Source organism: Macaca nemestrina, chromosome 1, assembly GCF_043159975.1.
Source record: "Macaca nemestrina isolate mMacNem1 chromosome 1, mMacNem.hap1, whole genome shotgun sequence".
Taxonomy (NCBI): domain Eukaryota; kingdom Metazoa; phylum Chordata; class Mammalia; order Primates; family Cercopithecidae; genus Macaca; species Macaca nemestrina.
In genome coordinates this window covers 61,890,625-61,904,627 of record NC_092125.1, presented here as the reverse complement: position 1 = coordinate 61,904,627, position 14,003 = coordinate 61,890,625, and the positions used below count along the sequence as shown (strand labels likewise).

At 44.7% G+C, this 14,003-nt stretch overlaps 1 protein-coding gene across 9 annotated transcripts in view; it reads right to left on the bottom strand.

Moving 5' to 3' along the window:
• Positions 1–934: 934 nt before the first annotated feature.
• Positions 935–14,003, bottom strand: part of LOC105484775 (ATPase plasma membrane Ca2+ transporting 4) — a 115,502-nt gene continuing 102,433 nt past the window's right edge. For 5 of the 9 annotated variants that reach the window (XM_011746709.3, XM_011746713.3, XM_011746712.2 and 2 more), the window contains one exon: positions 935–5,401. In XM_011746709.3, the coding sequence (XP_011745011.1) occupies positions 5,093–5,401 (309 nt within the window). In that variant the 3' untranslated portion in view covers positions 935–5,092. Of the gene's footprint in view, positions 5,402–10,564; positions 11,409–14,003 lie in introns of those variants that run through there. The other 4 variants (XM_011746714.3, XM_024793760.2, XM_011746715.3 and 1 more) reach the window with 3 other exon arrangements.

The following is a 14,003-nucleotide window of genomic DNA, read 5'->3' as shown; positions in this document are numbered from 1 at the left end:
CAACCAGGGCTAGCTCCTCCTTCAGAAGCAGACTATTAGAATAGCCAGGAGAGTTTGGGATGTTCTTCAATGTGTGTGACACTTTTCCTAAAGGAATTTGGGGAGTGGACAAGGTTCTTTCTTCCCTACGATGTGTATTTTGTGTGTGTGTGTGTGTGTGTGTGTGTGTGTGTGTGTGTGTGTGTGTGTGTGTGTTTGGAGATGGTGTCTTGCTATGTTGCCCAGGCTGGACTTGAACTCCTGGGCTCAAGCGATCTTCCCGCCTCAGCCCCTTCACCTCCCCAGTATGTGGGACAACAGGTGTGCACCACTGTGCCTGGTTCCACCCTGTGATATTTTAAAAGAGGGTTGGGGAACTTCGTTGTGCACCTGGATGAGAGCTGCAGGAAGGAGTTGACTCAGATATGAAAGCTCAGAATGTAAATGACCTGCCAGGAAGCTGTTTTGACCTGAAACTGGGCTTAATATGAGTCTCTAGCAAGACTGAATTAATGGAAGACATTTTTTAAACTATAGGGAAGGGAGGGGGAGGGTGGAAAACCCGAGGGAAAGGCAGCTAATATAAGGGAAACTACTTCTCCTAAAAGACATTTCATATAAAACAAATCAAAAACAAAACCAAAAAAAAAAAAAAAAAAAAAAAAGGACAGAAAAAAAGCAAGGACTGCCAAGACTGCCTCTTATTCTTCCAAAAGCTCCAGCTCCTGAAATGTGGATTCTAACCAAGGTGGGTGGAGCAAAGCTTGTACTACAAGGGAATGAAGCCAATGCAAGGGCCCAGAGGTAAGGGAAGCGTTGTCAGAGTCTGGTGGTAAGCTGAATTCTGTGCCTGTTTAAATGGGGTTGTCCTTGTGGTTGTGGCATTTCCCTTCTCAACTTCAACAGACAATCAGCAGCATTACTCAAAAGTGGAGACGCATGGAGGACAGCACAGTTACAAGTGGGCATGAGTTTTTATTCTCAGTGCACAGCAGTATTGGTTTCTGTTCATCAGCAAAAAGCTTTATTGGTTCCAAAAAATTATCCCTTTTAAAACTCCCCTTCTTCTTCTGGTCTCAGTGGAACAACACATTTGAATTTTAGATTTGACAGTTTATAGCATTTTTTTTTCCTAAGAACCATATAAATACATGCAAAACTTTGTACATAGAGCTTAAATCATATCAAAATGCAAATATAGATTGGGTGCGCTGTTAAGCTGAATTGCAAATTATGGCAACACACACTGGGGTATACATTGCTTTGATATCACCATTTGTTTGTTTATGTCATGCAGACCACAATAGTCAATCTTGTTTTGTTTTTCTTTTTTGTACAAAAATACCAGTGCTTGTTATACTAGTTACTAAAAGAAGAAGAAACTCAAAATTCCTATCTGCGTGCTAATTTGAAAAGAACAACATAGATAGATTTGTTGGCACATATATATGGCATATTCACATATGGCATATATACATATGGGGAGAAAACATGAACCAAAGGCCAATTCAGTAATGGGAGCTCATCTCCTTCCATCTCTCCTAATCAAGAGCAAAGGGAACAGCAGGCCTAACAGCAGGGTTGGGAAGGCAAAAGGACTGGCACTGAACTAAGTGAAAGGGCATCTGGTCTATTCAGAGGAAGAGGTTGGAATGGCTTAACAATAGCAGGCATTTATAAGTGCCCACCCTCACCAATGCAGTGGGGGTGGTCCCTAGATAAGAAAGGTGAGGAAGTGTCTGCATATTGTGATGGTACCACAGGGTGCTTCAATTGTAAGGCAATGAAGCAGGAAAGAAAGGAAGGGATGCATTTAGAGGCTTTTCCGCACAAGCGAGTGTGCCATGTCCCTCTGGGTTTTCAGCAGTGAGGTAACCGTTCAGATTTAACCGTGCCAATTCTCCTCTCTGAAGCTCAAGGGGAAGAAGAAACTCAAACCGTGAAGAACCCACAAGTGTCCAGTGGGATTTCTAGGTGATCTCTCTCTTAACCCCTTTAGGGATAGGAGAGTCATTCCAGAGGACAGATGATACTATGGGAGGGACCTAGCTTTAAGACTGTCACTCAGAGCTAGAACCAGCCATTGTTTTATCATTTAGAATTCTGTCCCCATTTAATATATTGCACAAAATCTTTCTAGGGGAGAAAAGCCATCATAAATAAGATCCTTGCACAAAAACTCACTAATGGAAAACCCCAGGGGGAACCGGAAATGAAAACTATGAAAAATGCAAACCCCAAATCAGAGTATCCTTACAGACCAGGAGAGATTCGTGTCTTTGGTACCACTCTGCCAGCTATTCTTCAAGAAACACAAATCCAACGGAGGCCCCTAATCCTCATGACAAGTCAGGAAAGAGTCTGTCTATCCGTCTGCGTGGGGAGGGGGGCGCGGTGGGGAGGATTCCTTTCCTAACAGCTGTGTCCCTTGCTGGATGTTTTCCTGACTATCCACGGTTTACTACCCGTTTTTCTAGGTTTATTAAGAGAGGAAGCTAGGATGATACGTTCTCCTTCTCCCCATCAGACCCTTTTCAAATCCGAAGCACCATTTTGGGGAAAAGGGTTATTAACTTATGCCGTATTTACCCACTGCAAGTTGGATCAGTGAAACTGAATAGAAAAAACTTATATAAAAAACATATGCACATAGACACTTAAACTTACTTAATTCCATTATCAACAAAATTTATATTAAAAAAGTCTAGAACCCAACAATTTTTTTCCCTAAGTATAAAGATGGCTGTTTGCAGAAAGAAAGTATGGTGTATTGGTTTTAAAACCAATTACAAATATACTAAGTCACCTGTCATGCCAAACAGCTGGTTATGTGCTCCCTTCCACAGAGCTACATGACGGCACTTTATTTTAAATCCTTTAAACAAAATACATATGGCTGACTCAAAAATATCAGTTTCTGATCTAAAGAAAACTATATATTTTTGCATATATTTCTATATTTTCTCTCCTATTATGGAAACTAGAACACAAGAAAAAAACCATTGACTTTTAAAAAGTAGACACAAGCTCTCAAGAGTAACCTGTCAGGTACCATGAGAGTCTTTTGCAAACAGGAATGGTAAAATAGCCTTCAAACCTTGTTATTGGCTTGCTATTTAAAATGATCTGAGGTAATACAAGACTTGATAGAATTAAATCTTCTAAAGTAGTTGATGAATATATATGTGAACACCTAACACCTTGGGTGAGCTGTTTTTTTCCCTATGAGTATTTAAGACACAAAGAAGAATTATTGAAGCATGTACATTTTACAAAACCAGAATCAAATTTGCTTTCCTATTTCCTACGATGATGGATTATGTAGTCATGGGGATATGCAGGGGGTATTGTTTCTCTATGTTTCCTACTGTGGACAGCTCAGGTGAAAGGGGTGAGGGAGGACAGATCCGGAAGAAAAGGCTAGGTGGATCAGGTCATCTTCCTCTCGCATGGGAATTTGGCTGTTCATATGTCCCCTCTTCTTGACTCTCATCACTCTAGAAAGAGGCGGGTGGGCTTAATTTATCTAACGAGAGGTGAGAGTCAGGAACATGAACTGGCCCCTGCACAGAAGTCAACACCAGCAGGGATACAAATGGAGCTCCTGTAAATGTGGCTCCACCTTGTCCCAGTAAGGAACACTTAAAAAATCTCCTAGCAAAGTCCCCAACTCCTGAGAGGCAGAGGGGAAGGGGATGCTTTGGGCAATATTCAGGGAAAAAAAGGCACAGGGCTTTACTGGGCAGCAGCTGCAGCATGTGGCTGAAGAGGGGCTGGAGGAAGGGGGAGTGTGCTGGGGGGGTCTTTTGCTCCTTTAAGTCGGCAAAATGTCACAGGGGCCTCCCACTTTGGATATATATTTTCAAAATCAGAATATTTGAGAAAAGCTGGGACCTTCTCAGATACTGGGAAAGTTGTGACACGTGCAAAAATTAGAATTAGAAACTGGAGAGAATGTCGAAGCTGGTCCCCAGGCACCACAGCTCAAGGTTTCCGGCCCCTGCAGGAAGGTTTTCTCAGATCATACTAGAATGGCTCTTTGGCCTCTCCCAAGGCTTCTGAACACTCGTTCCCCACCTGTCAGGTCCTGCCCTGGAGAGCCTTGGCAGATGGCTTTGAAAGCAGTGGTCACCCCAAAGAGGAGCCCACAAAAGTCTGCTTTGATGGTCTGTCTTGTCCTCGATTTGGCAGTGGCTGGCCCTCAATATTCAAGCCCAGTAAGGAGGCGGGGTTGAATATATACCACACATATGCAACCTCCATGGGCAAGGCTGATCTCCCTGGCACTTAAGAACCACATATACCTGACAAGATGGCAGTTTAAAAGCAGAAGGTAACCTGGCAACAACTGAGAAATATTCTTACCAGCACTTAATTGCTTCAAAGGGACCCTTTTAACAAAGAAACTGGTTGGATTCTAGAACTAAATCAAGGGTTCTTTTGGGCCAAAAGGGAGAAGGATCAAAGTTTATGCAATTCACCCATATCCTTTCCATTTTCTTAATCATCATTTAAAAAAAAAAAAAAAAGGAAAGGAAGGGAAGACAAAGACAAAAAAGAACCTTGGAGAGGTTTGACTGGAAGGGCAGAAAGAGTTAGATGCCTACAGGCCTTTAGGTGTAAGTTTTCAAAGTGGGAGAATTGAAAAACAATCATACTACTGGCGGATTTTAGACATTCCATCTCTACCTCAACATATTTCACTTGGGGATATTTGTCTCCCTCTGAACCGTCAACTTAGCTTATAAATGGCACAGACTTATAGGACAAAATCCAGAATTCAGGAGATGAACATCAGGGGAGAATGTGGGGTGGGGTGATGCCAAGAGGATTGTCATCATTTCTTTAAAAATGACAAGTGACTATCAAGGAGTAAATTCTACCATGACCTGCCTGGGGTTTGACTGGGCCCCGCTGCAAACCCCAAGTCAAAGTTAAGTTGAAATCCTTGTAAGTCTGTGCTCTTGCCTCTTCGTGGTCAGGTGGGGGTTCACACACACTGCTGTTTACACAGCAGTTGACATGACGATGAAAAGTCCCATCATCACCTCATAGATGCGACAGGCGAAAATGGAAATAGGGAAAATAGGGATGACAGTCAGAGAAAGAAAATTCAAACCGATGTCTCTAGGCTCTGTAGAGAGCTGTCCGACTGTGGGAGCTGCGCTTGGTTGCAGTCCACTGCATTGTTGTTTGTATTGGCGTATGGAGTGACCTCACCATCCAACAGGAGCACCCCAGTCCCAAACTTAGAAGCCTTGTCAGGATTTTCCTCCTCTTTCTCATCCAGGAGTGGTGTTCGCGGCAACTCCTCATCTATGGCGAATTCAGGGTGGGTCATGAAGTTGTGGATGGAGTTTTGGTTGTAGGGTTTCTGAATGGTTTCGTGGAGGGAACTATGGAACGCTTTGACCACTTTGATCTATACCAGGGGAAGGAAAAGGAGGATGAGAAAATAGGGAGGTGAGAATTGGCTGGCAGAACAAGGAGATGGTGGTTTTAGGAGAGAAACAAAACCCAAACTATAGAACATGACTGCTCAGCAACCAAAACCAAACACACATCAGAGGAGATCATGGGGCACTAGAAACATCACACGGCTCAACTTTCAAGCAGTGGGGTGGGCTGGGGTGAGTGATGGCAAACAACTAGGACGTTTTGAAAGCTGCATTTAAAGAAGTAGAAAACCCAAAGCAACGTTAGCATTCCCAAACAATCTACTTTTAAAATGAAACAGAAAACAAGAAGTTTCATTAGTTCTTTTAGATGGAGGGCAAGGGCATGGGAACTAGATGCAAATTGATAGCCAAACTTAAAAAGATGATTCAGACATGTGGATTTCTGTGCTGAGGCCAAACATTTTGTGAATGGGGAATGAAAAAATTATGCATTGAGGTTTAGTTATCTGTTTAAGGACCTCAAAGAGCCAGCATACACCAATCTGCACATAATACACGTTGGGTGACGAGTGACCACGAATACTGTGCAGCCAGGCAGACAAACCAGTCTTCATTTGTGTCAGCAGCATGCAGGAACTTAAAACTCTCCAGTAATAATTTGCCCTTTCAGCCAGGAAACATGCATATTTTTACATCCCACGACCACCACTGTGTCCCCTCCCAGCAAATAACAGAACTTCACTCCTTCAGCCCCTTCCCTAGAAGAAGTGGATAAAATACAGGTGTCAAAAGATGCTTTCCTCCTGCCTATTGAGAAAAGACCTGGCTCTCATGATTCAAATGCACGTTCATGTCTCTGATACACAGCAATGGTGCCCAATCATGCTGCTTTCTCCAGCTGTTTCCAAATTGTGAAGAGGAGCATAGTCTTATGTGGAGAAGGGAATGAAAGGGACCAGTGAGAGAAACCTAACTCAGGAGGCGGTGCTACAAACAAGTGGCCTTTCTGATGGGGTGGATGAAGAGGATGATGGAAAGGAAACCATGTGCAGTTTGTGCGGTTTTACTGGGCAAAAGGAGATGCATTGCCCAGTGTCATAGTCTCTGTCCTACTGTGCAAAAAGGAAGGGATTCGGTCAGTTCAGAGTCATGAAGAAAAAACTGACAATAATTGACTCCTGTGAACAGCTTTTGCTTGTCCACAGGCACCAGCAATTTTGGCAGCTCTGCTTTTCTGAACTGTAGGTCTCTCTGAGGCGTGGCTTAGAATCAGGGTTGGTAGAATTGGGGTAGAGGGAGAGGGTTGGAGCTCCAAGAAGTTAGAGAGAGGGGCCAGGGGAAAGGTAAATGGTTATAGGACAGTTTTAGTTGTTGGAAGGTGGCTGATCCTAGTCTTGTCCCCAAAATCTTCACTCAGAAAAGAAATGGGAGTAATGTGGGGGAAATTGTTGAGGTTGGGGGGGTAGGAGTGATGAAGGTGAGAGTAAGGTACCTCTTTCATTCCTCTGCTGTTTAAGCAAAAAGTATATCCCAGGAGAATAGGCAAGAATTTGGAGACAGCAGAGGATACAAAGAGTCAGCCAAATTAACTGTTTGGATTACCTGTTTCAGTGCTTCCTACCACCATACAGAACTTTCATAAACACCACTCAAAGGCGGCTCACTATCAATACTGCTGGTCTATTTTCTCTGGAGGAGAATGTGTCTCTGCTGGCTAAGGCTTTCTTTATCTTGCCCCACTCTACTACAGCCCACCCAGGACTGAGGGTGCTCAAAGCTCAGAAGGCAAAGGACTCCTTGCCACTCAATAGCATCAGCTCAGTACCTCAGCTAAGAGGAATCAGGGAGCATAGGCACACACTCACCATGCTGAACAGAAAGTGAGGACCACATTTTTATTATCTGATTCCTATTTGACCATCTGATGGGGGAATTTTACCTCTCATGTTGCCTTTGCTCCAGATCTAGGTGAGATCAGATGGAATGGGGGCTCCATCTGGTCTTCAGGAAGTCTCAAGTTTTCATTGATCTACATAAAATCTCAGAGCAAGGCAATTTGGATTAAGTGAGTCCAAACCCAATGCCTTCTCCTTTGGCCCTGGCACAGATACACTGGCCAAGAGATGGGTCCAAAGCCATCCCACCCCGTCAAAGCCGTCACTGTCAGGAGTGATGACATAGCTCACATTTTCCATATGCTTTCAAGATCTCAAAATTTCTACCAGCTATCGCAGGAGGGCAGGTGCCTTTATCCACCAGTACATTATCTTCAATATCAGTGAGTTTCAACTTCCTGCTTCCATTCAATTGAATACTTTAGGAAAAAATTACATGTGAAGTCCACTATAGAAAATAAATTTGCAACAATTGGGGTTGGAGTGAGGGTCTGGAGCCCTGTTTGTTGGCTTTTCCTCTCACCTGTTGCGGTGACCAATAATACTGTTACAGGTAAACAATGAGGGAGATAAAAGTGAATTGGGGATGGGTAGATGGAAAAAATACGGGAAACATCTTTTGGGGAGCAAGAAACAGTCATCCAGCTAGACTGCAGGACTTCTGGAATCTAAAGGGAAGCCAGCCACCTGTAAGGAAGCTCATGTGAAGAGGGGTCAGAGAGCTAGGGGTGACCAGCTGGCTTGCTGGGTGGAGAGAAGGGGGAGGGAGGAGAGGGCATGGGGCTGTGCCAGGATGCCCCAACTCCAGCACTGGCCTCAGAGAACACATGCTGATGAACAACCACACACCATATCACCACCAATCCACCCAGGGCTGGCATCTCCCTTTCCTGGAGCATGATGCCTGGTGCATGAGCAGTGTATGGGGACAAGACAGGGCTAGTGAAGTAGGTGCACAGAAAGCTTTGAGCACTCTCCACACAGCCAGTCAACCCTTCCCTCCCTGGTCATTATTTCTCAAAACCTTGGGGAAATGTCTCTTCTAGGGCCCTGGCCTACAGGTGGAAGTGGCTGGTTGAAGGGCAACTCTTTTCACGACTCAGGAGACTGGGTATGAGTGCTGAGGGCTACTCTCTGCAGCTCAACGAGTGGGCGGGTGAAGACTCCATTTCCTCAGCCAGAATATTGTGTAGTTTTCTGCTCCTGTTTTTTTTGAGATGGAGTTTTGCTCTTGTTGCCCAAGCCGGAGTGCAATGGCGTGATCTCAGCTCACTGCAACCTCTGCCTCCCGAGTTCAAGCGATTCTCCTGCCTCAGCCTCCAGAGTAGCTGGGATTACAGGCGCCTGCCACCATGCCCAGCTATATTTTTTGTATTTTTAGTAGAAACGGGGTTTCACCATGTCATGTTGGCCAGGCTGGTCTCGAACTCCTGACCTCAAGTGATCCACCCGCCTCGGCCTCCCAAAGTGCTGGAATTACAGGCGTGAGCCACCACACCGGGCAGTTTTCTGCTCTTATCAGAAACCAGGAGAAAAGGATTAGGGCCTCCCCATGCAGGGAAATCTTAGAGATCTATCTAAAGAAGGTTGGACAAACAGTTGGTTTCATTTGGAGATCTGGAATGGGAAAGAGGGTTTTAAAATGTATGGCTATAACTTTTAGGAGCTCCAACTAAAAAAGGACAGCTGGAGAAAGAGCAGGTGTGGCCCGTCTCTCCTCTGATCTTCTGGTGTTTGAGGGTTTGGAGCACACCCTCTACCAGCTCCTCTACAAGATCCCAGTAGGCTCAGTCTTCTGCTTAGTCTCCTTCCACCATCAAACCATCAGGATATCTGACACTAACTCTTCCTACCAGAAAGGGATGATTAAAACAGAACAGAAGCTAGTTAGAAGGGGATGGCAGAACTAGAAGGAAAAAAGGAATTAAGAGAGGAATATGAAAGAACGGGTGTGAGAGGTTCCTGGATATTTGCAGGGCAAGACTTTGTTAGTTCTTTCTTGCCTGTTTTTTTGACCTAAAGAAATTGTATGTATCTCTATCAAGTCCCACCCCCATCAGAACACTTTGGCTAAAGAGACAAAACAAATCTAAGTCTGGTCAACCCGCACAGTCTGTGATCATGTGAGCCACAGACAAGGCGACTGTTCTTTCTTCAGCCCCTTCCCAGAGGTGGGAGTGGGTGAGGTTGGGAATGGGGGAGGAAGGAACAGACTGACCACTCAGATGTTTGAAACCCACATTATATTTAATACAGATAAACTCCTTCCCACATTATCAGCAAAGAGCTGGCTACCTTCTCTCTCCTCTCTGAGTCCCATTTGGGGAAGGGAAAATGACCAAGAATAAGAGGGCATAAGCATTAGCAAGAATCCAAGAATCTACCAATGGGAACACCAGCTCTTAGGTTGTGAGTTGATAACATTCCAATGGAAAGTCGGGCTGAGAAAGGGGTTCCTGAAACTTTATTCGCAAAAAAAGTGCCGGCTATTGGAGAAACAATCAAACTAGAGAAAAGGAGAAGCAAAATAAAAGGGACTCCTCTTCAGAAACTCCTAAAAGTTTAGTAAATGAAGAAAAAACGTTATTTTGACTCTTTTATATATTTCTCCCACCTTGATGTGAAATAATTGATTTTTTTTTTCTTGAGACAGAGTCTTGCTCTGTCACCCAGGCTGGAGTGCAATGGTATGATCTCAGCTCACTGCAACCTCCGCCTCCCGGGTTCAAGTGATTCTCCCGCCTCAGCCTCCCAAGTAGCTGGGATTACAGGCACACACCACATTGCCCGGCTAATTTTTGCATTTTTGTAGAGACAGGGTTTCGCCATGTTGGCCAGGTTGGTCTGGAACTCCTGACCTCAGGTGATCTGCCCACCTTGGCCTCCCAAAGTGCTGGGATTACAGGCAGGAGCCACCGCACCCAGCCAAGATTAACTGATTTTTAAACCGGAGTCCCTGAAAAGTAAAAAAATGGGGATATTCAACCATATACATTTTGAACTGACCTACCTTCTTTTCTTCACCTATAGCTACAATTTTTTTTTTTTTTTTTTTTTTTTTTTTAGACAGAGTCTTGCTCTGTTGCCCAGGTTGGAGTGCAGTGGCACAATCTCGGCTCACTGCAACCTCTGCATCCTGAGTTCAAGTTGATTCTCCTGTCTCAGCCTCCTGAGTAGTTGGGACTACAGGCACCTGCCACCATGCCTGGCTAATTTTTTGTATTTGTAGTAGAGATGGGGTTTCACCGTGTTAACCAGGATGGTCTTGATTTCCTGACCTCATGATCCGCTTTGGCCTCCCAAAGTGCTGGGATTACAGGCGTGAGCTACCGTGCCCGGCCAGCTACAACTTTTATGCTAAAATTGCCAGTTGGCAATACAGTGGTAGCCAAATGGACTATTATTATTGACCAAGTTTAATATTGGCTCAATTATGACAAGTCCACTAGTCAAAACACACCCACAGGCACATTAGCTCCCTTTCTTCCTTTCCTCAAAAGATCCCAAACCTTGACCCCATGTAAAGAAAGTTCCTGGGTTTTCATTTGGCCTAATCTCACATCTAAGCTTAGGAGGTAGAGTTCAGACTCAAAGGAGCAGGAGAAGAGGAGAGAAACAACAACATATCCCAGCAAAGCGACAAACAAACAAACAAAAAAGGCAAAACAAAACAAAACTCAAGAAAAGGAAGAAACGAGCAATGCAGGGGAACAATCAGAAAACAGAATTATTGTCTTTAAAACAGTTAAGGTTTAATAGCTTTTCTACATTACAAAAATAAAATACAAGGGCACACAGGCTGGTTTTAGAGTGGGATTTTTGTCTTTTCTTCCCTTAAATCAAAATATCAAAGGGAAAAACCGAAAGAAAAGATAACCATGGTTGGTTAAAGTGGATGCCACGTGCTGTCTTGTGGTCATTTTAGCAAATCATGCATCATAATAGACTATCACTCACTGCCCATAGGAGGAGATGAAACAGCAGGAACAGAAGTGGTGGGGGAAGATTTGACTGGTGCAACTGCTACATAGGATGAACTAGGAACAAGTTTTACATCAAGGTGTTGACCCATGTTCTGTCGCCTTAGGACTCCCTTAAAAGAGGCTCCCGTCTGGAATGTGTTAATTACGTCGATCTGCAAAGAATCAGAGAGTGAGACAGCTTTGCTCCACAGTCGGAGAGGTGAAGAAATAGGAAGGGAGGGTCATGGAAGGTTTGGGAAGTGGGGATGGAAGTAGATGGGAAAAGGGGACAGGAGACAGCTAGAGAGAGCTTCCCTCCCACACAAAGCAATGGTGAGGAGAAGGGGAAAAACGTTAATTGCATATCATACTTCATTTAGGGAACAATTTGCCAGGGAGTCCCAAACGCCCAGCCAGAATCTAGTTTTCTCTTCCCTTTGAATCCATGGTGGGCATTTGAGGTGTAGAGGGGGCCAAGAGTATTTAAAATTTGAAGGGACTTTTCCCCACTCCATCACTCCTAACAGCTAGACAGATTGTTCATTGTTTTTACCTGTACTCTTTTTTTTTTTTTTTTTTTTTTTGAGATGGAGTCTCACTCTGTCACCCAGGCTGGAGTGCAGTGGTGTGCTCTCAGCTCACTGCAACCTCCACCTACAGGCCCATTTTTACCTGTACTCTTAAAAATAAGGTAAACAATTTAAGATTCTGAAGGCAAATTATGTATTACTGAATTTCAAGGCTCAGGAACCTCTTAATCAATTCAATCGACTACCTATTTTTGCAGATTTTCCAGGAAAATAACTCATGTGTTTAAAGAAAAAACGGGGCCGTGTAGTAGCCAATATACAAGTGGCCATGATGGAAAGGCCCCTGGGCCATGAGTTGCTGGGGGCTCATCCTCCTCTGGGTATCTTGTCTGAGTTATCCCTTCCCTGTGCTGAAGTAGGCAGGGTGGAGCTCAAGAGCCCAGTGGCCAAGCCCACTAGAGAGAATGCTACTAAGTGCATTAATGCATTAGAGATTCTGAAATGTCTGGCAGAAATGCTGACAGTAACTCGGCAATTAGACTGAGGGAGGGGGAGGAATAGGTTTTGGTTAGCGGTTGTTGAAATAGCTACAGTTCGAGACTTACACAAGTAGTCTCTGGTTTTCAGTGCGCTGTTCCTCAGAGATAGAGGCAATTATTTTCTTGCTTTCTTTTTTTTTTTCAGACAAAGTCTTGCTCTGTCACCCAGGCTGGAGTGCAATGGCACTATCTTGGCTCACTGCAACCTCTGCCTGCTGGGTTCAAGCCATTCTCCCACCTCAGCCTCCCGAGTAGCTGGGACTACAGGTGCGCACCACCACGCCCAGCTAATTTTTTTATTTTTAGTAGAGATGGAGTTTCACCATGCCGGCCAGGCTGGTCTCGAACTCCTGACCTTGTGATTCACCCTCCTCGGCCTCCCAAAGTGCTGGAATTACAGGTGTGAGCCACCGCGCCCGGCCATGCCATTCATTTTCTGACAATGGTCCTGATCTAGGGCCTCAATCAACTCTACCATCCTTATCCCTGACCCCTAAGTAACAGGGATGAAATCAAAAGGAATTTCCTTTAGCCTTCATGAAACTGGTAGAATAATCTTAGAAATATCTATCTGCTTAATGCCACGGGTTAATCTACCAGGAATGTAGGAAAGGTGCTGATTCCATTAACTGGACTTCATTTTCCCAGGAGGGAAGATGAGAAAGCAGGCAGAATATGAGTGAGATAGTTCTTTTATAAAGCTTCCTGAGAAGCCATGAGCTGTTTAGGGCTAGTTTCTGGATCCAGATTACAGTCTGAGCTGAAACACCACTGCTTCCTCACATTATTCAGTTTTAGTTCCCTGGGACTGAGGAGCTTGAACCTGCAGGAGGAGAGGGTTTACACTTGGGGTTGGGGGGTGGGTGGTGATTCCAGCTCCATAGAAGAAGGGACTGTAGAGATACCTTCTTCGGTGCTTGTTGGAGTTACAAGGTCCCAACCCTCACAATTCTAGTCTCTAAGTTTCCTAACACCTCCCATACCAAAGCACTGTGATGAGAATGACAACAAAGATCAACGTGGAGATGACAGGGGGTTTTGTTAGAACCCAGCTGAGGTTGAAGGGTTGATGTTGGGAGTGGACCTCAGGGATCCAGGTACACGTTAGCATCATTAGCCTCATCAGCTTCCAGAGTCAGGTGCATCCTGGGATGGTGTGAATTTGGTCATGGTGGCATCTTGAACATGCCTCACTTTAGGCTTTAATGCTATTGTGGCCTAACTGCCTCACATTCCACCAATGGGGAAAGGTAGTATACCTAAAGCTATGTGGGCAGTGAAACCAAAAGACCTTATAGAGAGGTGCATAGTCAAGGAAATAGAAATTGGTAGTGGAGGGGAAGGAAGACCCATAAATCTCAGCCTCCCAGGACAGAAGACTGGAAAGGAGCAAGGAGGCACTGGACTGAGGGAATCGTGGCTAGGAGAAAAGAAATCATGTAGTAGAAGAAGTGCTTGATCCTGGAGAAAAGAAAAGCAAAGACAGGTTATTTCGGAAAGAGCAGACCCACAGGAAAGCACTGGGGGCTTTAGAGATGGGAGCCAAAGGCGCCAGGTTCTGTGGGTACTTGGACTCAGCAGCCTGGACGGTGGGGTGGGGTAGGGAGTGGGCATGGGGACTCTGGATGCCACGAGGCACTTTGTGCAGGTCCCGCTGGAATTTTTCTTTCTGGGAGGAGGAACTCGAGAGAGGGAAAAG